This window comes from Chlamydomonas reinhardtii, chromosome 3, assembly GCF_000002595.2.
Source record: "Chlamydomonas reinhardtii strain CC-503 cw92 mt+ chromosome 3, whole genome shotgun sequence".
Lineage (NCBI taxonomy): Eukaryota > Viridiplantae > Chlorophyta > Chlorophyceae > Chlamydomonadales > Chlamydomonadaceae > Chlamydomonas > Chlamydomonas reinhardtii.
This window is the reverse complement of record NC_057006.1, coordinates 5,792,176-5,817,127: the sequence shown is the minus strand read 5'-3', so window position 1 is coordinate 5,817,127 and position 24,952 is coordinate 5,792,176. Positions and strand designations below refer to the sequence as shown.

General features: G+C 63.6%; 6 protein-coding genes across 6 annotated transcripts in view; 4 read left to right on the top strand and 2 right to left on the bottom strand.

Annotated features, from left to right (window-relative positions):
- Nucleotides 1-4: 4 nt before the first annotated feature.
- On the top strand, nucleotides 5-3,288 carry CHLRE_03g189100v5 (uncharacterized protein). Its single transcript, XM_001691975.2, has 5 exons — nucleotides 5-339; nucleotides 589-672; nucleotides 1,702-1,838; nucleotides 2,090-2,184; nucleotides 2,442-3,288. The coding sequence occupies exons 1-5, from the start codon at nucleotides 132-134 to the stop codon at nucleotides 2,638-2,640; spliced, it is 723 nt and encodes a 240-aa protein (XP_001692027.1). The 5' UTR covers nucleotides 5-131; the 3' UTR covers nucleotides 2,641-3,288.
- Nucleotides 3,289-3,290: 2 nt separating this feature from the next.
- CHLRE_03g189050v5 (uncharacterized protein) lies at nucleotides 3,291-8,372 on the bottom strand. Its single transcript, XM_043061156.1, has 12 exons — nucleotides 8,186-8,372; nucleotides 7,046-7,137; nucleotides 6,721-6,851; nucleotides 6,406-6,486; nucleotides 6,096-6,162; nucleotides 5,868-5,951; nucleotides 5,634-5,744; nucleotides 5,181-5,240; nucleotides 4,936-5,017; nucleotides 4,575-4,688; nucleotides 4,206-4,293; nucleotides 3,291-3,891 (listed from the first exon to the last, which is right to left on the bottom strand). Exons 1-12 carry the CDS (start codon nucleotides 8,338-8,340, stop codon nucleotides 3,568-3,570), a joined length of 1,389 nt encoding a protein of 462 aa, XP_042926285.1. The 5' UTR covers nucleotides 8,341-8,372; the 3' UTR covers nucleotides 3,291-3,567.
- Nucleotides 8,373-8,532: 160 nt separating this feature from the next.
- Nucleotides 8,533-16,148, top strand: CHLRE_03g189000v5 (uncharacterized protein). Its single transcript, XM_043061155.1, has 22 exons — nucleotides 8,533-9,777; nucleotides 9,902-9,976; nucleotides 10,066-10,190; nucleotides 10,357-10,671; nucleotides 10,855-10,976; nucleotides 11,081-11,136; nucleotides 11,245-11,346; nucleotides 11,495-11,580; nucleotides 11,744-11,818; nucleotides 12,001-12,113; nucleotides 12,244-12,379; nucleotides 12,543-12,657; nucleotides 12,810-12,920; nucleotides 13,158-13,211; nucleotides 13,348-13,423; nucleotides 13,626-13,749; nucleotides 13,917-13,994; nucleotides 14,225-14,311; nucleotides 14,444-14,491; nucleotides 14,651-14,714; nucleotides 14,918-15,127; nucleotides 15,282-16,148. Exons 1-22 carry the CDS (start codon nucleotides 9,262-9,264, stop codon nucleotides 15,816-15,818), a joined length of 3,225 nt encoding a protein of 1,074 aa, XP_042926284.1. The 5' UTR covers nucleotides 8,533-9,261; the 3' UTR covers nucleotides 15,819-16,148.
- A 6-nt stretch (nucleotides 16,149-16,154) lies between these two features.
- On the bottom strand, nucleotides 16,155-19,654 carry CHLRE_03g188950v5 (uncharacterized protein). The gene is made up of 9 exons (XM_001691807.2): nucleotides 19,415-19,654; nucleotides 18,997-19,177; nucleotides 18,718-18,843; nucleotides 18,470-18,582; nucleotides 18,148-18,273; nucleotides 17,749-17,932; nucleotides 17,237-17,422; nucleotides 16,877-16,982; nucleotides 16,155-16,699 (listed from the first exon to the last, which is right to left on the bottom strand). The coding sequence occupies exons 1-9, from the start codon at nucleotides 19,495-19,497 to the stop codon at nucleotides 16,551-16,553; spliced, it is 1,254 nt and encodes a 417-aa protein (XP_001691859.2). The 5' UTR covers nucleotides 19,498-19,654; the 3' UTR covers nucleotides 16,155-16,550.
- A 143-nt stretch (nucleotides 19,655-19,797) lies between these two features.
- CHLRE_03g188900v5 (uncharacterized protein) lies at nucleotides 19,798-21,648 on the top strand. The gene is made up of 2 exons (XM_001691973.2): nucleotides 19,798-20,237; nucleotides 20,591-21,648. Exons 1-2 carry the CDS (start codon nucleotides 19,996-19,998, stop codon nucleotides 20,670-20,672), a joined length of 324 nt encoding a protein of 107 aa, XP_001692025.1. The 5' UTR covers nucleotides 19,798-19,995; the 3' UTR covers nucleotides 20,673-21,648.
- Nucleotides 21,649-21,752: 104 nt separating this feature from the next.
- Nucleotides 21,753-24,952, top strand: part of CHLRE_03g188850v5 (uncharacterized protein) — a 3,606-nt gene continuing 406 nt past the window's right edge. Inside the window, exons 1-6 of the mRNA XM_043061154.1 lie at nucleotides 21,753-21,970; nucleotides 22,206-22,278; nucleotides 22,480-23,114; nucleotides 23,400-23,538; nucleotides 23,727-23,811; nucleotides 24,040-24,952. The exon at nucleotides 24,040-24,952 is cut by the window's right edge and continues 406 nt beyond it. Of these exons, the coding sequence (XP_042926283.1) occupies nucleotides 21,915-21,970; nucleotides 22,206-22,278; nucleotides 22,480-23,114; nucleotides 23,400-23,538; nucleotides 23,727-23,811; nucleotides 24,040-24,521 (1,470 nt within the window). The 5' untranslated portion in view covers nucleotides 21,753-21,914 and the 3' untranslated portion in view covers nucleotides 24,522-24,952. The remainder of the gene's footprint in view (nucleotides 21,971-22,205; nucleotides 22,279-22,479; nucleotides 23,115-23,399; nucleotides 23,539-23,726; nucleotides 23,812-24,039) is intronic.

Here is a 24,952-nt window from a genome sequence, read left to right as displayed (position 1 = left end):
CGGACACATACAAAGACTATAGAGACTGAGCGTGGCCCTTCGCCCAAAGGAAAACCTTTTGCCTTCCTGTGCCTTCCTTCCTGCTCTTTGGCCTTCTCGTCGACTACCCTAGTAATAGGACTTGTTCCAGAATGACGGCGAACCCGGCGCTGGTGCGCACGTTCGCCAACGAGCTGTGCCCGGCGCCCTTCCCGGAGGAGGTGTTTGTGCTGCGGCGCGCGGGCGTCCAGATCGAGCTGCAGGGCGTGCAGACCCGCGTCAAGGGCTGGCAGGCGCGGGGCGCTCTATACCTGTCCAACGTGCGCCTGGTGTTCGTGGCGGACAAGCCGGATGAGCTAGGTGCGGCAGCATGGCACAGGCCGTACCGTGCCGTGGCTGAGAGAGGGAGGGGCCCTGCGCAGCGGGAGCACCCAGCCGCAGGGCCGGCGGGAAAGAGGTGTATAAGAGGACAGATGGTCCGCCGCGTGCGAGGTTGAAGTTGCTTAAGCGACCAGGCCTCTTGCCATGCCGAGTCCCCAACGCCCCGCCGCCCCGAGTTCCGACGACCTTCCGTGTGTCTGTGTGGTCTGGTTGTCGACATGTTTGCAGGCCTGCACGCGTTTGACTTCCCGCTGGTATACATCCGACAAGACAAACTCAATCAGCCCATCTTTGGATGCAACAACCTAGCAGGTACGGCAGTCTGGCATGTAGTGGAGGGCTGGTCGGAAGGCGGGTCAGCTTCGTCGCCCAGACGCCAGGGCGCTCGCGGGAGGCGTCTAGGCCAGGCCACGTCACGCGGCGGCCTGGTCTGGCTGCATGGCGTCGGCGCTACGGCTCCAGCACAATGACCGCTGCGCGCGCAGCACCTGCGCGTACTGTGTCTCAAAGCATCGCTGATCATTCCACCGCCTGCTTGCATGCTTCTTGTGCCGTGCACACACACACACACACACACACACACACATACACATACACACACACACACTGTCCTACGCGTAATGTTTTCCTTGTGCTCTTTAACACACACACACACACACACAAACATACACACACACTTATTCCGTCTGCATTTTTGTTAACACACACATACACAAATGTGTGCTGACACCCCGTTTGCATTTGCCGTCATGCATGCGCCCATGCCGTCCCCCGCCTGTTTACTTGCTCGTGGTCGCCCACCCTCCGTCTCTTTCCCAAATCGCGCAACCCCTAGTATAGTTTATTGGGCTGGGACTGGGCTGCGTGTTTGCTCTTGCTCGTCGCGCGCCGCCGCGCTAACATGTTCCTTCGCTCTTGTTCGTGACACTCCCCTGCTGCCGCCCTGTGCTCTGTTGTTTTCTTATTCGCTCGTAGGTGAGAATTTCATCGAGGATTGGGCGGGAGCTTGGACTTAGCGGCCAGGAGTAGCGACGCGGAGCTAGGCATCGTAGGAGTGCCTGGGCCTCACGGTACCGTGAGCACATGCATGGGTTTGCACCCTTGAGAGCGTGTGGACACTAATCCCCCCTCGAGGTTAGAGTAGCGGGGGTTGCGCGATTTCCGGTTGGTAAGACCGGCGGCTCACCGCAGCAGGTATGCGAGGTAACTTCAGGTAACATCCGTAAACCGTCGCTTTGCTGCATCGCATACACTGTCTTTGCGCAACGTTTTCCTTGTGCTCTTTAACACATACACAAACACACCTCTTATGGTTGTTACAACGCACACACGCACACACAGGCCAGGTGTGGCCGGCGGTGGAGCGGGGCGGCCCCTCCGGTGAGCTGCCGCCGCATGAGTTCCGAGTCTACTTCAAGGAGGGCGGCATCGGCACCTTCTACCCGCTCTACTACACGCTGGCGGAGCGGGCCAAGCAGGTGCGGGTGGGGGCATGTGTGCGTGCGTGCGTGCATATGCTTGTGAGTGTTCGGACAGCGCAAAGGACAATCACGCGCAGGGCGGTGCTTTTGTGTGTGTGTGTGTGTGTGTGTGCGTGTGTGTGTCTGTGTGTGTGTTCGTGTGTGTCAGTGTGCCGTGCTGAATTGCAATCTAGGCTGCGAGCCTGAGTCTCATTGACTACTGCCAGCATACGCTGATGTGCCAACCAAACGTGTTGGTCTGTGTGCAGGCGTTTGCGGCGGCGCAGGAGCGCAGCCGACTGGCGGCGGCGGGGCTGGTGGACCCCAACCCGCCCACCTACGTGGCGGGGCTGGTGTCGCACGCGTGAGTGCAGGGGCGTGTGCGGTTTGCGGAGTGCAGTAGGTAGCTGGGAAGGCACGTGCCGGATCCCGGCAGACGCGGCACAGGGCTGTGCGGGGCTGGCAGTCGGCACGGCGGCTGCTTCTGGCCTGAGGAGCCGTACCATGCCGCGATCAGAATGCACGCACCCGTTCGCGCACCCATACGCACACATCTGGTACACACACGCACACATACACATACGCGCGTACACAACACGTGCCCCCGCGCCCGCCCCTCAGGTTCGTGGACCCGGCCGACCCCTCCACTATCTACCTGGCTGAGCGGCAGCCCGTGGCGGAGGCGGACCGCCTGCCCACCGCCCCCCGCTACACGGCCCGCTACGCCCACAACTACGGCGAGGACGAGGTGTACGAGCCCATGGACGGCCAGGCGTCGGCACCTGGGGCACCTGGGGCACCGGCGGCACGAAACACGTAGCGTGACGGTTGACACGGTGCCGAGCAGGGGCGTGGAGCCTGGCGGAGCTCTTGGGCGTGAGGGGGTGAGGGGAGGTGTGTGTACCCCCTGCCCAGTAGGGAACATGGGGATGCGGTCACGCAGGGGCCTTGACGGCTGGGTCATATGGGGGGCATGCGGCACGGTGCGGCGCAGATGTGGTAGCAAAAGGGTTCAACGCGTGATGGTCTCCTTAGATAGGCACTGCAGTGCTGAAATGTGGGGTGTACACCTCATGAACTATCGTTGGCGTGATGACTTGAGTGGAAAGGAGGCGATGTTTACAACTTGAAGAGCGAGGAGGGGGCCAACCGTGTATATGAGCCATTGTGCCAGGGGTTCTTTGCAGAGCGTGTTGGAGAGGAGCAGGCAACTGTGGCCTTTGTGGCATTGAGTGTGGGCGCGGTGCGCGGTGTTGCCTGAACGCAGCCATCCGTGCATATGTGGTTGCGGCCTTCCGGTGCGTATGTAGCAGTTGGCTGAAGTTGCCATGATGCGGCTGCGTGAGAGTTGCTGCTGACAGTTGACTGGTCCACGGCACCATCCCTGGTTTGGCACGAAGCGCAAGGAAGCGCCGAAAGGGTCACACGAGATTCTGAGCTCAAGCATGTGGCCTTGGTTGCATCGAGATGCTGTGCCTCATCGCCCAGATCAACTGTCTGCAATGACGGAGTCTAGACCCCAGCGGCACCTGCTATCGCCAGGAGCCACCAACCCCAGCCGCCGGCACGCACTATTTCGTAGGGTTGTCGCATTCACCCGCAGGACACTCAGGCAGTTGCTAGACCCGGTCACGAAGTTGAGTTCACATCGCTGTACCCACAACAACATTCGCCTGGAGCACCGCATTTCATTAAGGACATCCTTCTTACTACTCCTGCCACAACGTGATCACGATGATGCTCAGCTTCAATGTCCCGACGCACCGCAGTTGCCTCCCCCCTCTTCCCCACCTTCTCCGCCCCCGGCCCCTTCACCCCCACAACTCCCTGAGCCCGCCCCATCCTCGTCGTCATCACCATCTGCGTACTCGTCCTCCTCCTCGACCTCCTCTGCCGCCCCCTCCTTGTCGCCGCCTCTCAACGCGTCAGCGTCCGCCGCAGCCTGCTCCGCCGCTGCCGTCAGCCGCTCGCCGCCCTCTTGTGTGAGGCGCAGGAACTCAAAGGGGCTGTGCGGCTCGTAGTCCAAGTAGGCGCAGTCCTTGCGCATGGGCCGCGGCACAGCGGGCTCCACCTGCCGGGACCGGCAGGCACAGGGCAGGGCATGGGGTAGGGGGGGGGGGGAGGGGTTGTAAATACCAGCCCAAACTAAACCAAAAGGGGGGTTGTAAATACCAAAAGGGGGGCATGGGGTTCGAACGTCAGGTTGCAGGCACCGGCAGGGAGCTAGGCAGGCACGGCTGCACCAGACAGGGTACGCTCCGGGCGCCCTGGCATCGTCGCACTGTACACGGAATCAGCGCAACTGGCCACCGCATGACCCTCCTCAAACCTTGCAGCGCGTGACGTATGAATTGTACACACGCGCTCCCTCTCCCCCGCACCCACCTGCGTGCCCTCGCCCCACTCGTTGTAAGAGGTGATGGACACGAAGTGCACACCCAGCGCGATGGCCGTGTCCCACAGCCGCTTGTACCTGGAGCAGCGCACACACGCAGAGCCAGGGGGCCGGGGGCACAGGCTCTTAGGCAGACGTGGGCTTCCCGCTGTCTGACACCCCCCACAGGTGTCGGGCCACCCGCCACTTCCCAGAGCTGTGCTCACTGCCCGACCTGGCGCGCAGCCCCAACCATCTGTACCCATAACCGGTCAGGTCACTAGGCCCCATCCAAGCTCTCCTGCATGCGATATATTCTCAGTCCACTTGCACTCATTTTGCTATGCCCTCTTTTTAGGAATAACAATTACCCGCCGCACCTGTCGATGCCCTCGCGCTCTCGCCGCGCCGCCATGTTCCAGGGCCGGATCTTGCCGTCGTGGTAGCCGGGGCCCAGGGACGGCACGAAGATGCGGTGGTGCTCCCGGGCCCACCTACAGAAGCAGCGCCGCAAAGGGGTAGAGACAGGCGGGCGCAGGCCATGGGCGCAGGACCCAAGGTGACGCGTTGCTGTAGAACCACCGCTTGCAACATGCAGACGCCGCGCGGCACGAGCGGTGGCACGATAGTGGCTTGACGCCTCCTCCCGCAATGCGTCAGCCCCGAACACACTGCAGCATTGCAACAAGAACAGCACACATACACACGCACAAACACACGCACACACACGCGCGCGCGCACCGCTGCAGGTCGGGCCAGTTGGTAGGGTTGGACGCGTACGAGGTGGCCTCACTGCTGAAGTAGGTGTAGAAGCCGTCAAAGCCTGTGCGCGCGCACACGATGCAGGTGTGTGGTGGCCTGGTGGGACGGTCCGGGAGACGGATGCAGCGCCATGGCAATGAAGGGCGCGCAAGGCAGGGGAGGTGCGCGGCATTTTCCGAGTACAATCCGTACGGGTCATCACCGGCTGCCTGAAATCTGCGTACCTCCCGGCCCGATGTTCTTGTCGCCGTCGTCCTTCTCCAGCCATAGACCCAAGAAGAAGCCTGGCAGGGGCGCGTGTGCACCGAGTATCGGGGGGCGCGCATACGTCACCACAGCACGTCACGCAGCGACCGTCACGCACGCCACTTGCAAGCAGTGGGAGGCCCGCGTATGGCCCAAGAACGGGAACTGCAAGCAGGCGTACCCGCCTCCCGCCCTAGCCTCCCGCCCTAGCCTCCCGCCCTAGCCTCCCGCCCTAGGCCCCCGCCCTAGCCTCCCGCCCTAGGCCCCCGCCCTAGCCTCCCGCCCTAGCCTCCCGCCCTAGCCTCCCGCCCTAGGCCTTTGCCCTAGCCTCCCGCCCTAGGCCCCCGCCCTAGCCTCCCGCCCTAGCCTCCCGCCCTAGCCTCCCGCCCTAGCCTCCCGCCCTAGCCTCCCGCCCTAGGCCCCCGCCTCACCGTCGGCGGCGGTGCCCCGCACGTTGATCGGCCCCGTGTTGCGCACCAGCAGCTCGGCCCAGTCGGACGCCGGCAGCCGGTACGAGTCGTACACGTAGTACAGGATGCGGCCTGCGCAGCGATTCTTGTTTTACAAGCAATTCTTTGCTGAATCTGCACGTGTAAAGCACAATGGAGGATGCAACAGACAGGCCGGCGCCAGCAGCCGGCAGGGGTGCGGGTCATGGGCCGCACCGTTCACTCGCGCCACGGCGGAGGAGTCCTTGTACTTGTGGCTGAGGTAGGTCAGGTCCTCATGCACCGTCTGCTTGGTGCGGCCTGATTCAGGCCGCGAGGGGGCGGGCGGGAACAGACAGATCAGGATAACGCGGTGCGCGCGTGTGTATGTATGTAACAGTACACGCGGTCCCAGACCCGCCACACCCGCACCAACACGCAGCCTGCAGCCACCCACCCACCCACCCTCGTAGGGCTCCAGGTGGAACGCCACCCGCACCGGGCTGGACGTGGCCTCTATCTCCCGGATGACCTGGCGCAGCGGCACGAGCAGGGCGTAACCAAAATAGGCAGCATCATATCGCAATGTACCACCCTCACTGCTTGGTAAAGGCGCAATCCACAGCACTTGCGTAGGAACAGCCGCGCCCGCTACTTCTCGCAACGCATTTACATCATCCCCACAGCTTGCACTGCGCTGCAAACACACACGTCCGTTCCTACTATCCTTGTGCGGATAAGGTGCATACACGAAGCCACACACGCGGCCGCGCACCTGCTCGATGCGGTCGTCCGTGTTTATGAGCTGCGTGTCGTGGCTGCCCTGCCGCCAGCCCGGGCCCCACCAGGAAGCCACCTGCAAACAGGCCGCGCCAGGACGCCGCCGCAACACGCTCTCACGCAACCTGGCCAAACATGCATCCGCTGCCCGGATGCGCAGGTGCTGCCCACAGCCTGGCCGCACGGCGCCTAATCAAAGCCGCCGCTTGCTCCCGATGCTCCTTGTTCCACCCTGCCCTGCCTGCACCCACGACGCCCCCCCTCCACCAGCACCATGCCGTGTACCGGTGCGGCCGCGGCCGCCACGCACCAGGATGCCGATGCCGTACTTGGCCATCTCCTCCAGGTGCTGCCGTATGAGCTCCTGGCTGGTGGAGGAGTAGGGCCCCCGCAGCGGGTAGTAGGGGCTGTGCAGGCAGTCGGGCGGCTCGAAGCGGATGCCTGGCGGGCCGGAGCGTGTGCGTGCGTGCGTATGTGTGTATGTGTGTATGTGGTGTGTGTGTGTGTGTGCATAGCTGCTGTCTGTGCGGGCCCGGTGGCGCCTAGCAGCCTGGGCGGTGACGTGCCGAGCTGCGCGCCTGCTACCCGCACAGGCGCCCCCGGTCGCGGCTCTGCCCAAGTGCGGTCCTGCTCACCCTGGGGGTACTTGGCGGCGGTGGCGGGGTCCCAGTGCGGCAGCACGGCGTGGTCCCAGTGCGCCCACCGCCCCGTGCTGGGCTCATTGTACCTGTGGGGGTGCGGGGTGTGGAAGTGTGGGGTGTGGAGTGCGGGGCTTGGAGTGTGGGTCAGCGTGAGTGCGGGCACGGTCGGACGCGTCGGTCCGCTGGATCCCCTGCCTCCTCGCTCCAAGCCGGGCTAGCACGATGCAAGCAAGCCACCGCGCGCCGCTGCCCACGCTGCCCCATCCCAAATCAACGTGCCAGTGATAACGAATGGCTACGACACCATCAACCAGGTGTAGGGTGCCGAGAGCGGCATGGCCCACTGGCGCGCGGCGGCCGAGACGCTTCGCCCCCTACGGCCGCTGGGTCCGCACCAGCGCGCACGAGCGGGTTGAGCGGCCGTAGGGGCACAGCGCCTCCGCCGCCGCGCGCTGCTGCTGGCCTCGCATCCCCCCGGCGCCCAGCGCCCCATTGATGACGCCTAAGCCATTTGTCATCACTGGCATGTCAAAGAGGGGCTAAATAGGGGACTCGCCCACTGCCGCCTCGACCGGCGGCCAACGCCCGCCCCGTCACGGCGCAGCGCATTGCGTGCCGCAGCGAGCTCTGCATGACGGTGGCCGCTGTTGGACCGGTCGTTGCACAGCGACGGAGCTGGTGTTGGCCGCCGCACAGGAGTCCAGTGGCAGGGCGGCGCGGCGAATTATTTCTGATACGCCAGTGCCAGCTGTCTGATACTGGCGGCCACCCGCGCGGACGTCCACCACGTCAACCCACAGGGCGTCTGTCCTATGGTCCCTCAAGTCTCGTGCGGGCCGTTCCCGCCGCGAAACATGGTTCTACGTACGCTCAGTGTTTGGACCACTTGTGTGTGCACAGCCAGTTGTGTGTGCACAGCCCTTGCCCCGCCCCGCCCATGCAGGGGCAATTCACTGTACTGTCACCATACTCATCCAGCCCATGCCTTTTCCTTTGATCCACGCGAATCGGGATAGCGCATTAGAGGTTCCTTTAAGCCGCCGACGACAGCCATACGGCGCCCGTGCGTGTTGCCCGTGCGCACAGGGGAACCAACCCCACAAACCCAGACCACTTCCCCCGCACTGCGCCCACCACAGGTAGTAGAATGCATGCACTCTGTAGCGCGCTGGAATGTGTGCCGCTCTCCCGCACGTCGAAGCCAGCACCACCAGCGCCAGTGATAAAAGCGGGGTCGTGCATTTCCGTCTTCGGTGCTTCAACCGTTCGAGAGTGCAAGCAACATGCATGCTGCCTAGTCAAGAGAAGACTTAACGGTGTTACATAAGGCTAGGGAACATTTCCTTAGCAAAAATAGCTCAATTCCGCATGGGGCGCGATGGGGGCGCGACCCCCCAGACCAAAACGAGGCGACCTTTGCCAAATCCGCACTGTGTTCGCTGCTTTCAACTTAAGACAATGTTTCGAACGATACAATAATAACTCAGCCTTTAAGAACAGACATCTGGGACACCAGTCGAAGCCACTTGCATCCCTGTCGCGACGAGGCACGCCAACTGGCGACGACGACAGGCGAGGTGGTTGAATAAGCACAGGTTGCGGCAAGGTTTGGGTCCTGGCGGCCAAGTAATCGAGCGAATACACCCGAAAGCGACCAAACCCCGAAGAGAGCCTTTCACTTGGCAGGGCCTTTCACATGCCTCGGACCTGCGCCTCGAAGACGTCAGCACAAGCAATGACTTTTTGTCAAAAGTAACGAAGTGTACATTAGGAGAGGGCAATCGGTCGAGAAGAGGACTCGCACGCTTGCACGCTTGCACTTTGCAGAGTGGCCCGGGCGCAAGCATTCCACTGAACGCGCGGGACTTCAATTTGGTGTATTATATTATCAAATTGTATGCTTAAATAAATTATGTCAGGCTCTTTAAAGCATACTTGACCTCCATTCCCGATTTTGTTGCATGGGCGCCTCGTTTTGGTCTGGGGGGTCGGGGCGTCCACGCGCATGGGGCTCTTCAGCGTTCAGTTTCGGTCCTTCTGCGGTATTAATTAAACTGTTTGCAACAGATACTGAGGCTGTATGGATACACAACTGCAAGTTAAATGCGCGCCATGCCTCTCGTTCCAACAAGCGCTGAATCCGACAGCCGGTAGCAGAAAGGCCCCCTTAATTTGAGGATTCGATATCATCTTGCAAGGAAGCTGCCAGGATGCTCAAGCGCGGGCGCGGGGGCTTCACGGCTCCTCGGCGCATCGGCGACCCAGCCATCAGTGCGGGTTCGTCGCAAGGGGCCTCGGCTGCCCCAGCGACCACGCAAAGCGCTGCGCGCCACGACGAGGAGGACTTGGAGAATGTGCCGGCAGCTAGCCTCGCACCGCCGTGCGCCGGAAAGGCAGCTGCGCCAGCCAGCCGTGCCGAGCCTGGATATCGCGCACCCCTCGCACAAGCGCCCGCGAACACCAATACCGGCGCGTATGGGTTTGAGCCAACTGCACCTGCGATTAAACGTCCCCCGGGGTTCCAGCGGCCGGCCATGGTGCCGACAAAGTTGCCGCGCACGGCACCGGCATCAGTTGCCGCTGCATCGGCATGCGTGCGCGGCGCAAACGCGAGCGCGGGGCCTGGTGGCAGTGCTGGCGGTGGTGCGGCGGGCAGCGGAAGCTCGGGCCCGGCAATGGAGGAGGTATTCGGAGTGCTCTTCACGAAGACCGCGCTCCTTGCAAAGGTGGGCAAGCCCAGGTACAGGGCGGGGCAATGCCGGACACTTGCTTGCTGCGCTCCTGAGGGCCACAACCCAGTTAACAAGTAGTCAAAACGCTGTGTGTTGGCTGCTGAAATGCGCACCGCAGAAGAAGGCCAGCAAGCAGTTCGCGGACGGCGTGATGGTGACATTCGAGGATGGCACCGCCGTCCTGTATGACCAGGTGGGCTTGCGATTTGGGGCGTTCCTGCCAAGCAAGCAGGACACACATAGCCGTTATAACACGCGCTACCGTTACGCGCATGGCCACAGGACAGCAAGGTGATCACCAAAGGCCGCTACAAGGCCTTTGGAAAGGCCTCGGCGTCAGACCTGACCTTTGAGCTGGGCAACTGGCACGCTGAGATGGACAAGCAATTGTCCGTGGAGGACTTCAGGTGAGAGGGAGAGAAGCGGGCTGGCGCCGATGGTGCGGGTGGTGGAGGGAAACCCAAATATGGTACGCATGCAAAGCAGCGCTCGCGGAAAGAAACTGCTGGCAATGTGGGTCGTTCTCTGGAGTCTGGACGCTGTGTGCGCTGCTGCATGCGTTGCCGGTCGCAGGAGCGGCGCATGCTTCGTCAGCAACACCTGTTCCACCAGCGCGGCGGCGGCAGCAGCAGCTCCTGCCCCGCGCAAGCCCGCCCTAAGCAGCTTCAAGCCGCACGTGCCGGTGGGAGGCGGTACTGTCGCCGGGCGGCCTGCAGGAGCCGGCGGCCCATCTGGGTCGGGCCGTGCGGCGGCGGCAGCGGGCGTGCTGCCCACCGGCCTGCACGACCCACATGCGCCCGGCGCCGTGGTGCTGAACACTGTGCAGTGGAAGGGCGGCAGCGGCAAGCTGCGCGACGGGCGCCCCGTTACACCTGTCACGGTTGACCCGTGAGTGGCGTCACACACTGCCTGTTCTGCAATAGTTTATGGAAATTGGGGGCATATCCTTCGGAGACTGCGGTGACGAACCAGTAGCCTGGGCCGCCTGCCCTGCTGCCTGCTTCTGCCTGCGTCACCTCCGCCTCACCCAACCACCTCGCCCGCCTGCCCGCCCGCCCCGCTCCCGAGCAGCTACCTGGGCCGGCTGCTGCGGCCGCACCAGGCGGAGGGCGTGCGCTTCATGTACGAGGCGGTGATGGGGCTGCGCACAGCCGACAAGACCGGATGCATCCTGGCCGACGAGATGGGGCTGGGTGCGTGCGGGCGTGGGATGGGACCTGACCAGAGGTTAGCGTTATGGGTTGGTGGAACATGCATGACGGCTGGCCTGCCCTCCTCTCCTGCCACACCCCTGTAGGCAAGACGCTGCAGGTCATCACGCTAGCGTGGACGCTGCTGCGGCAGGGACCCGAGGTGCGTGTGTGTTCGTGCCGCCTGTCCCTTCCGCAGCACCTCCTTCGCAACAAGTTGGCATACGGTACAGCTGACCCCTACGGCCGTGCCCCTTCCTCTCCTGCCCAGGGCCGGCCGGTGGCGGGCAAGGTGCTGGTGGTGACGCCGGCGACGTTGGTGGACAACTGGGGCCGCGAGGTCAAGAAGTGGCTGGGCTCGGAGCGCCTGCAGGTGCGCCGCAGGGGCTGCGGTGCAGTACTAAATTGTCATCGGGTACCTGCAGGAATATCGGGTTGAGGCGGCAGCCGCCGATGGTCTGCAGAGTGGGGTCCCAACGCGCGTGCGTCCTCAGTGCCTCTCTTGGTCCGTCCCCTGGCAGGCGCTGTGCCTACAGCAGTCCCCGACCGCCAAGCAGCAAATCCTGGAGTTCCGGCACGGCGTGCACCAGAAGATGATGATCACTAGGTGCGCGCAGCAGGGTGTGGCTGGGGTGTGGCTGGGGCAGGCGGGGTGTGCGGTGCTATCCTCAAACCATTCCGGCAACCCGTCTTCCTCAACTCACGTGTTTTCCCCTCGCTCGCTTGCTCACTCAATTCCGCCTGGCTCCCTCATGTCCTGGCCTCGGAAGCTACGAGACGCTGCGCAAGCACGCCAAGGACCTGGCGGGCGTGTTCGACCTGCTGGTGTGTGACGAGGGGCACAGGTGCGCACCGCGTGTCGCGGGCACCTGCTGTGTGGCATGGGGCAGACGGCCCCCACTGTGCACCTAGCGCACGGCCAGACCGCAATTTGGACAGCAGGCGCCCGTGTGCGTGTGTGTATGTGAGCAGACGCATGTGTGGCTTCCTGGCTGGTCCTGCAAACCCCCCTCTCGCCGCCCGGCAGGCTCAAGTCCGTGGGCGGCAACAAGACCATCGACGCGCTGCTGAGCCTGGGCTGCCAGCGCCGGGTGCTGCTGACTGGCACGCCCGTGCAGAACGACCTGCAGGAGTTCTACGGTGCGCGGGAGAAGAGGGGGTGGCCAAGGGAACACACGTACAAATGACTCGTGCTTGTGCTATCCGTGGCTCCAACACCTTGACAGCCCACAAAACGCCTGGGCCCCGTGCCTCCACCCCGTGCGCGCAGCCCTGCTGTCGTTTGTGGCGCCCGAGGCGCTGGGCAGCGCGGCGTTGTTCAACCGGGTGTACGGCATCCCCATCACCCGCAGCCAGGAGGGCACCGCCACCGCCGAGGACAAGGAGCTGGGCGCGGCGAGGTCCAGGTGGGTGCGCCGCGCAGTTCTCAACCCCCTTCCCTTTGCATCCCATTTGGTAATCTTGTGCTAATCCACGTGCTACGTTACCTCCCGCTCTTGCCTGTCCAAGGGCCTCCGCTTTGCGCTTACATGTGTGCGCGCTGCCCGCCCCCTCCCGTTCCGCCCGCAGCGAGCTGAAGGCCAAGGTGTCGGCCTTCATCCTGCGCCGCACGCAGGCGCTGCTGGCCAAGCACCTGCCGCCGCTGGCCTCGCTCACGCTGTTCTGCAGGCCCACCGAGCAGCAGGTGCATGCGTGTGCACCGGCAGCAGGGGATCACCACTCGCCTTGGCCTCACATATCAACCACATTCACCCATTTAGCATACTCGCCCCACTTCACCCCTACCTTCCCCTGATTCTATCTGGACATAACTCCCTATTCACCGCTGCCCCGCAGGTGTCCCTGTATACGGCGGTGCTGCGCTCCAAGGCGGTAGCGTCGCTGCTGGGCGGCGGCGGCGGTGGCGGTGAGGACAACACGCTGGCGGTCATCACCGCACTGCGCAAGGCAAGAACTCAGTGTGTGAACAGTTTATTCCACCATACAGCGCGCAGGCGCACGCCAGGTCCGGCAGTCCAAAGCATACACACACACACACACACACACACACGCACACACGCACGCTTTGCTGCATCGCATACACTGTCTTTGCGCTATGTTCTCCTTGTGCTAGTTAACACACACACACACACACACACGCACACATACACACACGCGCACACACTCTTGCCTGGCATGCCGCAGGTGGCCAACCACCCCGACCTGCTGCTCGGCGGCGGTGACGCAGCAGACGGCGAGGTATGGGCAGGCGCACCAGCCGCACCTTAATGCCCGTCTGGTGCTCCAAGGTCTGCAAGGTGTCTTTCCTCTCCTTGTCCTTTCGTGCGCGGTACAGTGCGATCATGCATTCTCTGGTCCTCCACCTTTCACGCAGGGCCGTGTCAACGTCAGCAGCTGCCTGCCCGACTTCAGCGCTGACTTCGCCGCCACAGGGACCGCACAGTCCGCAGGTATGTGCACCCACACGCCGCCGTTCACCCACATGCCAATGAGCAACCACATGGCAAGCGCCGAATGGCAAGCATGCCCGGTCCAGGGCGGCGCCAGAACCCAGGATTGGGCGTGGGGAGGGGCAGCCCAAGTAACGTGTGTCCACCCACCTGCGCTGGCGGGTTTGGCCTCTGACCTGTCGCCCGGCTGTTGTGGCCGCAGGCAAGATGCAGGTGCTGAGCGAGCTGCTGCGCGGCATTGGCGCGGTGGGCGAGCGCTGTGTGGTTGTGTCCACCAGCACGGCGGCGCTGGACCTGGTGGGCCGGTTGGTGTGCAGGCCGCTGGGGTAAGCGACGCACGAAGCAGAGTGGAGTTGCCGGATGAGTGGTTTGTGATTTGCAAAACGGCTGTAAAGGATATGGTAACAAAACCCCCGCTGATGCCAGAGCCGCAAAGCGCTGCCGGTGCTTACCGGGGAGCTCCATGGCTATGCTGCCTTGCAACGCCGCGCAGGCTGAGCACGGTGCGCATCGACGGCGCCACCAGTGTGGACGGCCGCCAGATCATCGTGGACAACTTCAACAAGCTCAAGTGAGTGAGAGGGGTGGGCGTGCTGCTGGGTTGCGGCTGAGAGGGGCGTGGCTGCATGGGGTGCAGCCACTGGGAGTTAGCCCAGTCGGTCCGGGTCGATGATTACCTAAGCCGAAGCGTGAGACCCGCGCACGCCCATGTACCCCTCCATCAAAGATACAACTCGCGGGTAGATATTAACATACACACATATACATGCCCCCGCTTCCCCCGCACCCCCCACCCCCCAGCATGGGCCAGGTGTTCCTGCTGTCCACGCGCGCGGGCGGCGCCGGGCTCAACCTGGTGGGCGCCAACCACCTGGTGCTGTACGACAGGTGGGAGGGAGGGAGGGAGCGGGCGGGCAGGGAGGGAGGGAGGGACAGCTACATGGGTAGGGAGACGACCGTGCAGCGGGCGTTGTGCGAGTTTTAATTTATCTACTCCCCGCGCTGTGGATGTACACGCAGTGATTGGAACCCGGCGATGGACCAGCAGGCCATGGCGCGCATCTGGCGGTGAGTACTGCTGACGCAGCCATTCGTGAGAGGCTGGGTGCTCATGCATGCAAGTGTGCAACACAGCGGGCTGGGTCGTGCCGGCACCTCCCCTGCCTGCATCCAGGGCCAGGCCTGCAACATGCAGCTCACACAGCCTCACGTTGCCGCCTGCTGCAGGGACGGCCAGACCAAGCCGTGCCACGTGTACCGCATGCTCACCACCGGCACCATCGAGGAGAAGGTGAGCGGAGCGGAGTGGAACGGGGCGGAGTGGAGAGCCGCCGTCCACATATCCTACGGCAGGGGCAGATGCAGTGCGCCTGTCCGCGACCTCCCATCCCCTCTGCCCACCCTTGTTTGCCCCTTTCCCACCTATACGCGCCTTCTTCCGCCCTTATCCGCCCCTGCCTGCCCGCCCTGCCTGCCATGCCTTTCCTTTGCCAGGTGTACCAGCGCCAGCTCATGAAAGCCGATCTGGCCAGTGCCACCATGGTGGGCGGCGGCGCCGGCGGCGGCGGCAAGAGCGGCGGCGGCAAGTTCACGCGCGAGGAGCTGCGCGCGCTGTTCTCGCTCAACACCGCCACCGCCTCCGACACGCGCGACCTCCTGCCGCCGGGCCGCGTGGCGGGGCTGCGCTGGCTGGAGCCGGAGGAGGTGGGCTGCCGCTGCGGCGCTTGTGCGATACCATCACACGGGATGCGATGTGTTCGTCCTGGCCCCAAACCCACGTCGCCTGTTGCGCCATCGGGCGTACATGGGTAACCGACCTAACTCCCTGTCCTCCGCCGCTCACCTCGTGTGCACGCAGTTTGCTGCGCCGGCCGACAGCCCGCTGGCCGTGGCGGTGGCCACAGGTCTGGTCACCTGCATCAACCAGATGGCGGCGCACAGCCTGGAACCGGAGGAGGCTGTGGCGGCGGCGCCAGGCTGCGAGGGGGCCGCCGGCGGCGCCGCTGCCGGCTCCGGCAGTGGCGCACAGCCGATGGGGGCGGAAGAGTCCCTGCAGCGGGAGGGCGCAGGCGTGGGCAAGCCGGCGCGTGCCGCGCGGCGCGCGAGAGCGCAGGCGCAGGCGGTCGTGGAGAGCGAGGACAGCATGGACGGCGATTTCGAGGATGGGAAGGGCGCACAGGAGTCTGAAGAAGAGGTGGACGTGGAGGAGGAGGCAGTGGAGGAGGCGCCGGCGCCGGCGCCGCCCTCACAGCGGCGGAGGCTGCTGCAGAGCCAGGGTGCGGGACAGGCCGGGCAGCAGGAGGAGGAGGTGGTGGTGGCTGCCGCCGCCGGCGCTGACAGCGGGCTACCCGCCGCGCATGATAACCCGGATGAGCTGAACCTGGAGGACTGGTAGCGTGCAGTGTGCGTTCAGCCAGTCGCATGCGGCGGCGGCGCAGGTGGCAGGTGGCAAACGGCAGGTTGTGGGCCGCAGGAGGCCCGACGGCGCTCAAGTCTCACAACACTCTTCAGAAAGCCCTGACTCGTCATCAAAGTCCTTTTACGGCGTTCCTGCTACACAGGTGGCAGGTGGCTTGCGAGGGGACTGATGAGATGAACCTGTGCCGTGTGCATGTCATTGTGGCTTGAACGAGTGCTCGCGACAAGATGCGGGGCATGGATAGCAGTGACTGGTGCTGCAGGATGTGTGTGGCTTGCAGGCTTCGTGTGCGCAGGCATGACAACTTTACCAAGGAACACGTTTCTTAAAAGAAAATCCTGATCACGTCCATGCTTTGCGCTGCGGGTGCCTAGCGCCGGTACCGTATTGAACCCATTGTTCATCGGGCTGAGGGCGTTATGCCGCCTGCGCCACAGCGTGCTTCCATTGCCCAGCAGCATACGCTGCCGTGAGGCGTGAGCCCAGGTCTGCTCCAACGCTAGCAACGCGCCAACACCAACATCCTGACACGATGCCATCCTTCGCGAGCCCCCGCTGGCGGCTGGCCTGCTCCTGATGCACTCCGCCTGTCCCTCTCTCTCACACGCTCCACAGTCCATACCTCTTCACCCCCAGCTGTAACCCAACACAACTCTCACACCCATAACACACGCCCTGTTTACAGCCCCGCGCCGCGAGGCGCGAGCTTCAGCGCGGCGGCGGTGGTGGTGGAGGCGCTTGCTGCTGTTTTGCCGGCGCCGCTGCCGCAACCGTCGCCGCCGGGTCCCACTCCCGCTCCTTGACCATGGTCCAGAACGCCGCCTGGTACACCGTCTTAAACATGGACTTGTAGTTGGCTGCGCGGAGGGCAAGATTTGGACGTAACAGAGGTTGGGGGTTCCCACATGCACATCCCGCATCCACGAGGGTCCATGGATGAAACTATCATCGCCGCAACCCTCAGCGCAACCCCGAAAGTCCCGCGCATCCCTGCAAGGCTTACCCCAGTGCTCTCCCTCGGGGGCCCCGCTCACCCATGTACGGCGCGTCCACGGTCTCCTCCCGCACCAGCCTGAAGCCCATGGCGGCCGCCGCGGCCTTGATGTCGTCCAGCGACAACTCAATGCTCTGCTCCATGGTCTGCAGGCGTATGATGAGGGATTGGGGGGAGAGGCAGGCTCGTCAAGTCGCCTTATAAGGACATGCGGCAGGGGCGTGAACATGTGCTCAGTACCCTCCCACCCTCCCCCCAACTCCTTGCCTTCCTCCTTCGCCGGCTGCTTGTCAACCGCCGTCCACTCAACGTCAAAGGAGCCCGCGCCGCGGCGCCCCCCTGGGTCTCCAGCCCAGCTGCCACGGCCCATGGGACACAAACACCTCCCCGCCTCACTTACCGACAGGTAGGTGTGGCTGTCCGCCCAGTGGTAGAGCAGCGGCCCCAGGTTGATCCAGCGGCCTCCGGGCGTCAGGCAGGCGCTGATGACCTCCAGGTAGCGCAGCACGTTGTGCGCCGTGTCGAGGAAGAAGCAGGTGACCACGCAGTCGAACAGCCCGCGCATGTCGGGCGACGAGTACACCTCCTGCGGAGGCGGAGGAGGCGGGGCAGGGGCGGTGGCGGCCGGTGTGCATGCTTAGCAGTTTGTGTGCACAGGCGGTGCGGGGGACGCGCCTTGGTGCATAGGAGTTGAGGGAGAAGCGGCGAGCAACGCGCGGCGGCTGTGGTTGGCGCCGTTTGACATCCATGAGCTGCTGCTGCACCGCATCTTAAACGTGCGGACCCGTGCCCAGCCCTTGCCTAGCCCGTTCTCTTCAGCAGGAGGGGGGGGCTGTAAGTACCCGCCCAGCCCAAACCAAACCAAGCCAAACTAGCGGAGCACAGGCCGAGGCGACCAGGGGACGCCCTCACCACGAAGTCGCCTGCGCACATGGACATCAGCCCCGGCCCCTGCACCAGCTGGCTGGGCAGCACGTCCGGCACCGCCACGGCGCGCAGCTGGTCGGCGTCCGACAGGTGGTTGCAGTTGGTGTGCAGCCAGGGGTGCACCGTGTACTGGTGCCGCTCGCACATGTGGTTCAGCATGAAGGAGGAGCTGCGGGGGTTGGGCGGCGGGGTTGGGTGGCGGGGTTGGGAGCAGGTGGAGGGCAGGAGAGGAGGCGCTTGAGCTTGTTGAGGCTGGGCCGGAGGGTGGGAGGGACGCTGGCGGGCAGCTGAGATGAGCTCTTGAATTTAATACGGGCGAGCAAGAGTCCCAGAAAACATCTTTGCGGGATGCGTGCCGCACAAGTTTATTTGCAGTGGACTCACGCCAGCAGCATGAAGTAGGAGTACTCGTTGCCCTGCGCCTCGTAGCCCAGAGCCGCCACCTCCAGGCACAGGCGAGCCAGGCCCGCGCCAGGGACCAGCACGCGCGGCGGCCGGTGCGGGTTGGACCTGACAGCACAACACACGGACCGCGCCACCAGACAGCAGCAGGGGCATCAGACAGCAGCAGGGGTGTGTGCCAAACAAGTTAGAAGCCGACTACCTTTCACCCTTCCCCGCTCACCAGGGCAGCATAGCGGCCCGGGCCCTCCACGGCCCGCGTCCATACACACACGCACACACACATACACACAATTCCCCTCACCAGTCCTTGAAGCCCTCCTTGAGCTCGGCCAGGATGCGCCCGTACGACAGCAGCCGCTCCGCCGCCCCCTCATCCGACCAGTCGCGGACCACGTTCTTCAGCACGTACCGCACCTGCACGACCAATGACCCCGCACACCGTGCACAACATCGAAGCTGGCGGCACGTTGTTGCGTTGCAGGCATTTCCGGCTGCTCGCCCGTCCGGCTGCCCTAGCCCTGCCCCCACGGCCCGGCTCCGCGCCCTCACTTTGTCCACATCATTTGCGCTGACGCGACCCGTAATCCCGTCCGGACCGTCGTCCGGACTCCGCAACGCCGGCGGCACCATCAGGTGTGGCGGCAGCGGCCCAGAGGCACACTCCGGGTCGAATGCCTGGGGCAGGTAAGAGGGGTTTGTGGGACATGCCATCGGGGCAACTGGAAGAGGCGGCGGGAACAATACATTCACCATGGCTGAGTCTAGCTCCCCACCTCTTTTGCCGCTGATGTCAATCGAGGTTAACTAAAAGCAAAGATATTCACACACCTGCAGCAATGATTTGATGAAGAATTGGTTGGTGTTGACGGCGGCGCGCGCCGCCGCCAGCTTGGCGGCCTGGTGTGGTATGAGCGCCTTATGGTGCGGCGGCAGCTGCGAGTAGTTGGACTGCCAACGCGCCACCTCCCACTCTGCTGACTGCTGATAGTCGCGGAAGGCCAGGATGATGCTGCAGTCATGTCAGCGTGCGCATGCATGGCGAGTTGGAATGGGGTGAGGGTTGGTTGCACGCAGATGGATCGGAAACAGCGCGGCGTGCGGGCGGTTGGCACTCTGCTCCGCGTTTGGTTCGCGCGGCAGGGGCTCTCGCACAGGTAGCCCCGGGGCTTTGCGCACGCCACATGAGCAGTCACTCGCCCATTCCAACGCCAACAGTCCAGGCGCAATGCTCCAGGGCTCCACGCACCGAGCCAGCGCCGCCTGCTCCTCCAGCTCCTCCTGGGTTTGCTCGCGGGGCGAGCCGCCCTCATCGTCGCTTTGCCCATCCATGGCCACCGCCTAGCTCCTACAGTTAAAGCCAATTATAGCTGCGGCGCCTGCCCAAGGAGCACTGCGACAATTCCGGGGCAAGTCTGCTGGCAAGTCTGCTGGTCGCTTAGCAACAGATACTATCGCAATACACAGAACTTATGCCAGGGCAAGCTATTATCGGCGATGCGTGGAGCTGGTTGCCATTTCGCCGAGCGACAAATTGCTGCGACAGATGATTGGTCCCAACAACGATTGGTGCAGGCTGCGCAAACCAGTACATGGATATCAAGTACACAAGCATATTACCACCAGTTAAAAGTCTCAGAGAAGCCCAATTCCGCCTTCGGAAGCACTGCAACACCTAAACTCTTCGGGCGCCACCCGGTCCTCCTTTACCAAAACCCTGGCCCTGGGCGCATCTCGTTACTTGGATCTAGCGCATCTTGACTCAGAAGAAGGCGCAGCTCGCAGTCGCCTCGCCTCGCCTGTGCCTGTGCACGTGGCGGCCCCCCTAAAATGGCCGCCCCCGCGCCGCGCTTCAAGACGTTCGTGGAGTTCTATCCCTTCTACCAGAGCCAGCACCGCCACCGTGGAACACGTGTCCTGCACCTGGTGGGCACGGGCATGGCGCTGCTGACGGCAGTGGCGGCGCTGGCCAGCCGGCGCCCGCGGCTGCTGCTGCTGGTGCCCGTGCTGGGCTACGGCCCCGCCTGGGCCTCTCATGCACTGGTGGAGCGCAACCGGCCCGCAACGTTCAAGTGGGTTGGGCGGTGTGTAAGGCGTGTGAGATCTGGGTGAAATTAGTTGCGCCTGGCATCTGTCATGCTCGAGTGCTTCGTGCCTCTGGATGGGGTCAACTTGTAGCAGAAGTACAGAGGTGTGTGTGTGTGTGTGTGTGTGTGTGTGTGTGTATGTGTGTGTGTGTATGTGTGTGTGCTCAGGGTGCCACTGTGCTGGCAAGGAATGGCTAGAATTGACGGGAAGGGGGGGATGCAGACTGCAGACAACGGATGGGCTTGCCGCAACATTGGTGCACGACATGGGTGGCTGCCCTGCGCTGCTGGCCCTCATTCCTGCGCTGTGTGTGCCACTCCCCCACCTTGCCGCGCAGCTATCCGCTGTGGTCGCTACTGGCTGACCTCCGGATGTTTGTCAGCGTGCTGACGGGCCGGGAGCCGCTGGCAATGCATTGAAGGCAAACAGTAAGGCAGCGGCGCAGAGCGCTAGGCTGCCCGGGAGGGTGTTGGGTGCCAGCGGTGGTTTATAAGCGGCCCAGCGTTGTCACGTTGATGGAATGTAGGCGGGTTGTCGCTCAGGCGCGGGGGCACCACTTCCTGGAACAGCCGTGTCCCCGAAGGGCGGTGGTGCAGAGCGGTTGCCGGATGGGAGTTGCAATCCAGGCGTGCCATGCGCATCATGCTTGGCGCCAGGCCCGAGCACTTGCAGCGGTATAAGTCATTCTTGCATTACCTTGCTCCCGTAGCTCAGCGGCGAGGGACGCCAGGTTCCAAATGCTGCCGAGGACTGGCTGAATGGAATGCTAAGGCTCCATCCGGCGGCTTAGCCAACACAAACATCATTTCTACTATACTTACATAGAATTCTGCGAGGTTCATCAAGCGAAAACTGGCCCCAGCGCAAACCAACTTTTGGTCATTTTGGGTTCCAGTGCTTTTCTGCGGTTCATGGGCCTGAGGCATAATCATTACTTATATGAGCCATGTTGAATTGTGTGCTCGCATGGCAACAGCTCGCGGCAGACCACCCCGGAGCCAAGCATCAAGGCATGGCGCTCAGTGCTCCTGGCCTTGGAGGACCGTGTAAGGAGTTTGAGGCAGCGGGAATGCACCACAAACTATGGAGGTAAGCCCGGCAAGACCGAACGCTGTGCCAGTGCACCGAACGGCCTCCGCAAATGTGGAGCAGAGGGTTTGCGCCAGGCTTTGCCGGGGGATGCAGGAGCTTAGGACTCAAAATGACGAGTAGTTAGATAGGCTCAGAATGGCATTTGATGTGAAAATGTGCTGGAAACCGGGCGACTGGTGCACCGGGTTGCGGTGCGCGGTGCGCCCGGGCCTTTGGCGCTCTGTTAGAACCTTGAAAGACAACGGGAACGTAGGTAGTAGGAGCTGAGTAAGCATTGCTGAAGAAAAATGTCCGCGTTTGTCTTGCAGGCCGCAGCACTCACTCGGCGCGATGGGGGGTAGCAGGCGCTGGACGCCGTTCTCAGCGATGCATCGCTTACAAGGGCCAACCCGGGCATCAAGGACAGTGTTTAAGGCATTCTTAAAGCCAGCACAAAACCCAGAGTCAAAGAGCTCCTTGTCGCTAGAGCGTTCCCTCGGTCCATTGCTCCATCCAGTGTTTGACCCAACTTCGGGGCCAGCCTTGCCTCGTCTATCTCCCACGCTAACTTATTTACAAGGGCATACAAAATGCCTCGTGGTCGCGGACGCCAGCAGAACTGGGCGGTGAAGGCGGCAGCGCTCAGGTGAGGCGGCCCGAGGCCTTGGTCTTCTTTGGGCTCCTGGCAGCTCGGGCTCTGTTGGGGGTCGCAGGCATGGCACATTTAGGTCATTTGGAAGGCCTTGGTATGGGCGCCAGTGCCAGTGCCAGGTTCTCGCAAGTGTCTCTGAATGTTCAATGGCTCAACGCGAGGATTGTCTCTCGCTCGGTCTTCGTCCGTGCACGTCTGTCCCCTGCTATCCGTGTTTCTGCGTGTTCAGGCGTCAGAATGATGCTCGTGAACCTGTGCTCGGCGCAATCAATGTGCCGACGGGCCCGACAAAGCGCGGACGGGTTAGTAGCACGCATGCGCATGTGCATAAAGCACTATATCCAACGCATAGTCATTCAACCACATGATTGGCAGAGGTCGGGGACGCGGGTCGGTTGGTCGGATACCAGACTCGCGAAAGGCCTCGGGCCGTTTTCTTCAGCTTTCTCTCATGCTCGCGCTCGCAATGATCAACTTTTTAACAACTGTACTCCTTCCCGCAGAACACGCCGCCGGACGTGCTCCCGGGCATGGGTGCCTACCTGCTCAGCCCAACCCGCCGAAAGGTCGCGGCTGGCTCGCTGGCCAAAGCCCCGCTGCCCCCGGCCGCCCCCCAGCCCAAGAACCACGCCGACCTGCTCCGCGACAGCATCGCCAGCTTCGCGCCAACCATGCCGGCACCGCTCGCTGCCAACGACGTCCGCTGGGTGTACGGCGTGAGCAAGTACAAGTGCGCCTTCCGCGAGGTGCAGTACGCGGCGGTCATCATGTCGGACAGCCTGCTCGCCACCGGCGCCGGCGCCCGCGGCCCCCAGCTGCAGTCCAACGCCGGCGGACACTTCAAGCACGTGGCTTGCAAGACCGTGACGCTGATGATTCCGCCGGACCAGCTGCAGGCGCTGCAGCAGCACCGTCGCAGCGGCAGCGGCGGCGGCGCCGGGCTGGCAGCCCTGCCGCTGCACGTCCGGGTGATGGCGCGCGAGGCGGTGTGCTGCTCGCTGGTGGCGGCGCGCTTCCAGGCTGTGCACGGACCGGAGTCGGTGGGGCTCTGCATCAGCAAGATGCTGGGCTGGAGCGTGGAGCAGGTGGAGGGGGGTGCCGGCCGCGTGGCCAGCTCCTACCGCATGGTGACGTACAGGTGAGCGAGCGAGGCATGGGCACAGGGGCGCTGTGGGAAGGCAGGGGTGCCCGTGCTCGCTCGTGGGCGTGGGAGCGCCTAGCTCGTTTGGGGGGTGCTTCTACGCGCGACACCTGAGGGAGACAGCAGGCGGCAGGTGGCGGCGGGCGCAATGCCGGACAGCCGTTTGGCCAAACCGTCATTCCGAGTTCGTTCCGTGCCTGTGTGTGCGATTCTTCCTGCGCTGGCGAACCGTCTCTGACCTCGTGCTCCTTACTTCCTCGCCACCCCACCCAATGAATGCAGCGAGTGGCTGGAAAACGGCAGCCTGCGCGACTACCTGGTCAAGCTGTTCGCGCCCGACATGGTGCCGGGGGACAACCAGGCCGCCACGCAGCAGCCCGACAGCAAGCGCTACACCAAGACCATCGAGGCGCTGCTGCAGGTGGGTGCAGCGCGGGAGTGTGCTTGGTGTGTCCGGTCGTGTGGTGTCACGCTGGGTGCAGTGCAAGATGCTATGAAACTGTCAGCCCCGGTTTGGGCCCGACCCTATTTTAAGCTATGCACCATCCACGCACCTGACCGCCGCCATCCACCCCCTTGCGCCCCTCGCCCCGCATGGACCCGTCTCAGGTGGTGCACCTGCTGCAGCTGCTGAGCCGGGCCGGCGTGGTGCTGGGTGACCTGAAGCTGGAGAACCTGCTGGTGGACGCCCGGGGTGAGCAGCAGTACTAGCATGAATGCATGATAGCAGCAATGCCGGGCGCAGCAAGGCGTCACTCATGTACGGCTGCTAACCACAGTGTGACGGGTGGCTTGTCCTTCCCGCCCTGTCCCGTTCTGTCCCTCCATTCCTTCTGGTCTTGCCTGTCATCACAGCCGCCATCATCAATCCTCGTCCCCTGCCCTCTTCTCCTCCGTTTATCCCGCCCCCCCCCCCCCCCAGGCCGCGTGAAGCTGACGGACCTGGACGGCGCCAGCCTGCTGCCCCTGGCCGACGTGCAGGCGGCGGCTGCGCAGGTGCGGGCCATGGCGCAGCAGGCCACTGTGGGCCCCGCCGCCGCCGGGTCCTACTGCATGGGCCAGAGCGCCGTGTGGCGCGCGCTGGACTGGCAGCGGGCGCCCGACGCGCCGTCCATGATGACGCCGGGCTTCGCGCCGCCCGAGATGACGGACGCCGCGGACCCGCACATGACGGCGCTGAGCCACGTCTACCTGGTGGGCGCCAGCCTGGAGTACGTGCTGACGCAGCTGCAGGACAGCAAGCTGGCGCCCGGCGGCCGGGTGACGCCGGGCAAGGAGCGCGACGCGGCCTTTGTGGCGGAGCTGCTGGCGCTGGCCGGCCGCATGCAGGCCGACGCGCCGGTGCGGCGGCCCACCACGCGCACGCTGCGGCAGGAGCTGGAGGGCATGAAGGCGCGCTGGTGAAGGAAGGAAGAACAAGCACGGGAGGGTAGGGCACCGCTTTTGGTGGTGGTGGTGGTGGTGGTGGCGGCGTGGTGAATAAACTGGTGACGCGTTGAATGTGGTGATTGCTACTGATATGTCAAACGGGAGGCTGATGTGCAACCGCCTAAGGGCGTAAAGATGAGGGAAGCGCAAGTGGGCGTGGGAGGCTGCTTTGTGAAGGCAGGGTTTACCAGGTACGCACGATGTGCCTGCTGCTCAGGGCAGGAGCTAGTACGTTCGCCGTTACCTGTGATGGGCCGGCCGTTTGGGCCTAGCGTGCGCATTCATTACGACTGCCCCACATATCTCACTCAGAATGTCCCTTCTTGTGATTCGCATTCTTATGTATTTCGCATGGCGCTAAATCCACAGACCTGATAAACCATGCGCCACATCATGGTTATCAGGTC

Excerpts from the sequence above, each read along its gene's own strand:
- CHLRE_03g189100v5 (XM_001691975.2), top strand. The coding sequence starts at position 132 with ATGACGGCGAACCCGGCGCTGGTGCGCACGTTCGCCAACGAGCTGTGC. Across the intron at positions 340-588 it reads GGACAAGCCGGATGAGCTAG|GCCTGCACGCGTTTGACTTC; the intron begins GTGCGGCAGCAT and ends ACATGTTTGCAG. Across the intron at positions 1,839-2,089 it reads TGGCGGAGCGGGCCAAGCAG|GCGTTTGCGGCGGCGCAGGA; the intron begins GTGCGGGTGGGG and ends GTCTGTGTGCAG.
- CHLRE_03g188950v5 (XM_001691807.2), bottom strand. The coding sequence starts at position 19,497 with ATGGATGGGCAAAGCGACGATGAGGGCGGCTCGCCCCGCGAGCAAACC. Across the intron at positions 19,178-19,414 it reads GAGCAGGCGGCGCTGGCTCG|CATCATCCTGGCCTTCCGCG; the intron begins GTGCGTGGAGCC and ends ACATGACTGCAG. Across the intron at positions 18,583-18,717 it reads GCGCAAATGATGTGGACAAA|GTGCGGTACGTGCTGAAGAA; the intron begins GTGAGGGCGCGG and ends TTGGTCGTGCAG.
- CHLRE_03g189000v5 (XM_043061155.1), top strand. The coding sequence starts at position 9,262 with ATGCTCAAGCGCGGGCGCGGGGGCTTCACGGCTCCTCGGCGCATCGGC. Across the intron at positions 12,380-12,542 it reads CTGGGCGCGGCGAGGTCCAG|CGAGCTGAAGGCCAAGGTGT; the intron begins GTGGGTGCGCCG and ends TTCCGCCCGCAG. Across the intron at positions 13,995-14,224 it reads GACAACTTCAACAAGCTCAA|CATGGGCCAGGTGTTCCTGC; the intron begins GTGAGTGAGAGG and ends CCCACCCCCCAG.
- CHLRE_03g189050v5 (XM_043061156.1), bottom strand. The coding sequence starts at position 8,340 with ATGCATGTTGCTTGCACTCTCGAACGGTTGAAGCACCGAAGACGGAAA. Across the intron at positions 7,138-8,185 it reads CATGCATTCTACTACCTGTG|GTACAATGAGCCCAGCACGG; the intron begins GTGGGCGCAGTG and ends GCACCCCCACAG. Across the intron at positions 3,892-4,205 it reads AGTGGGGCGAGGGCACGCAG|GTGGAGCCCGCTGTGCCGCG; the intron begins GTGGGTGCGGGG and ends CGGTCCCGGCAG.
- CHLRE_03g188900v5 (XM_001691973.2), top strand. The coding sequence starts at position 19,996 with ATGGCCGCCCCCGCGCCGCGCTTCAAGACGTTCGTGGAGTTCTATCCC. Across the intron at positions 20,238-20,590 it reads AACCGGCCCGCAACGTTCAA|CTATCCGCTGTGGTCGCTAC; the intron begins GTGGGTTGGGCG and ends CTTGCCGCGCAG.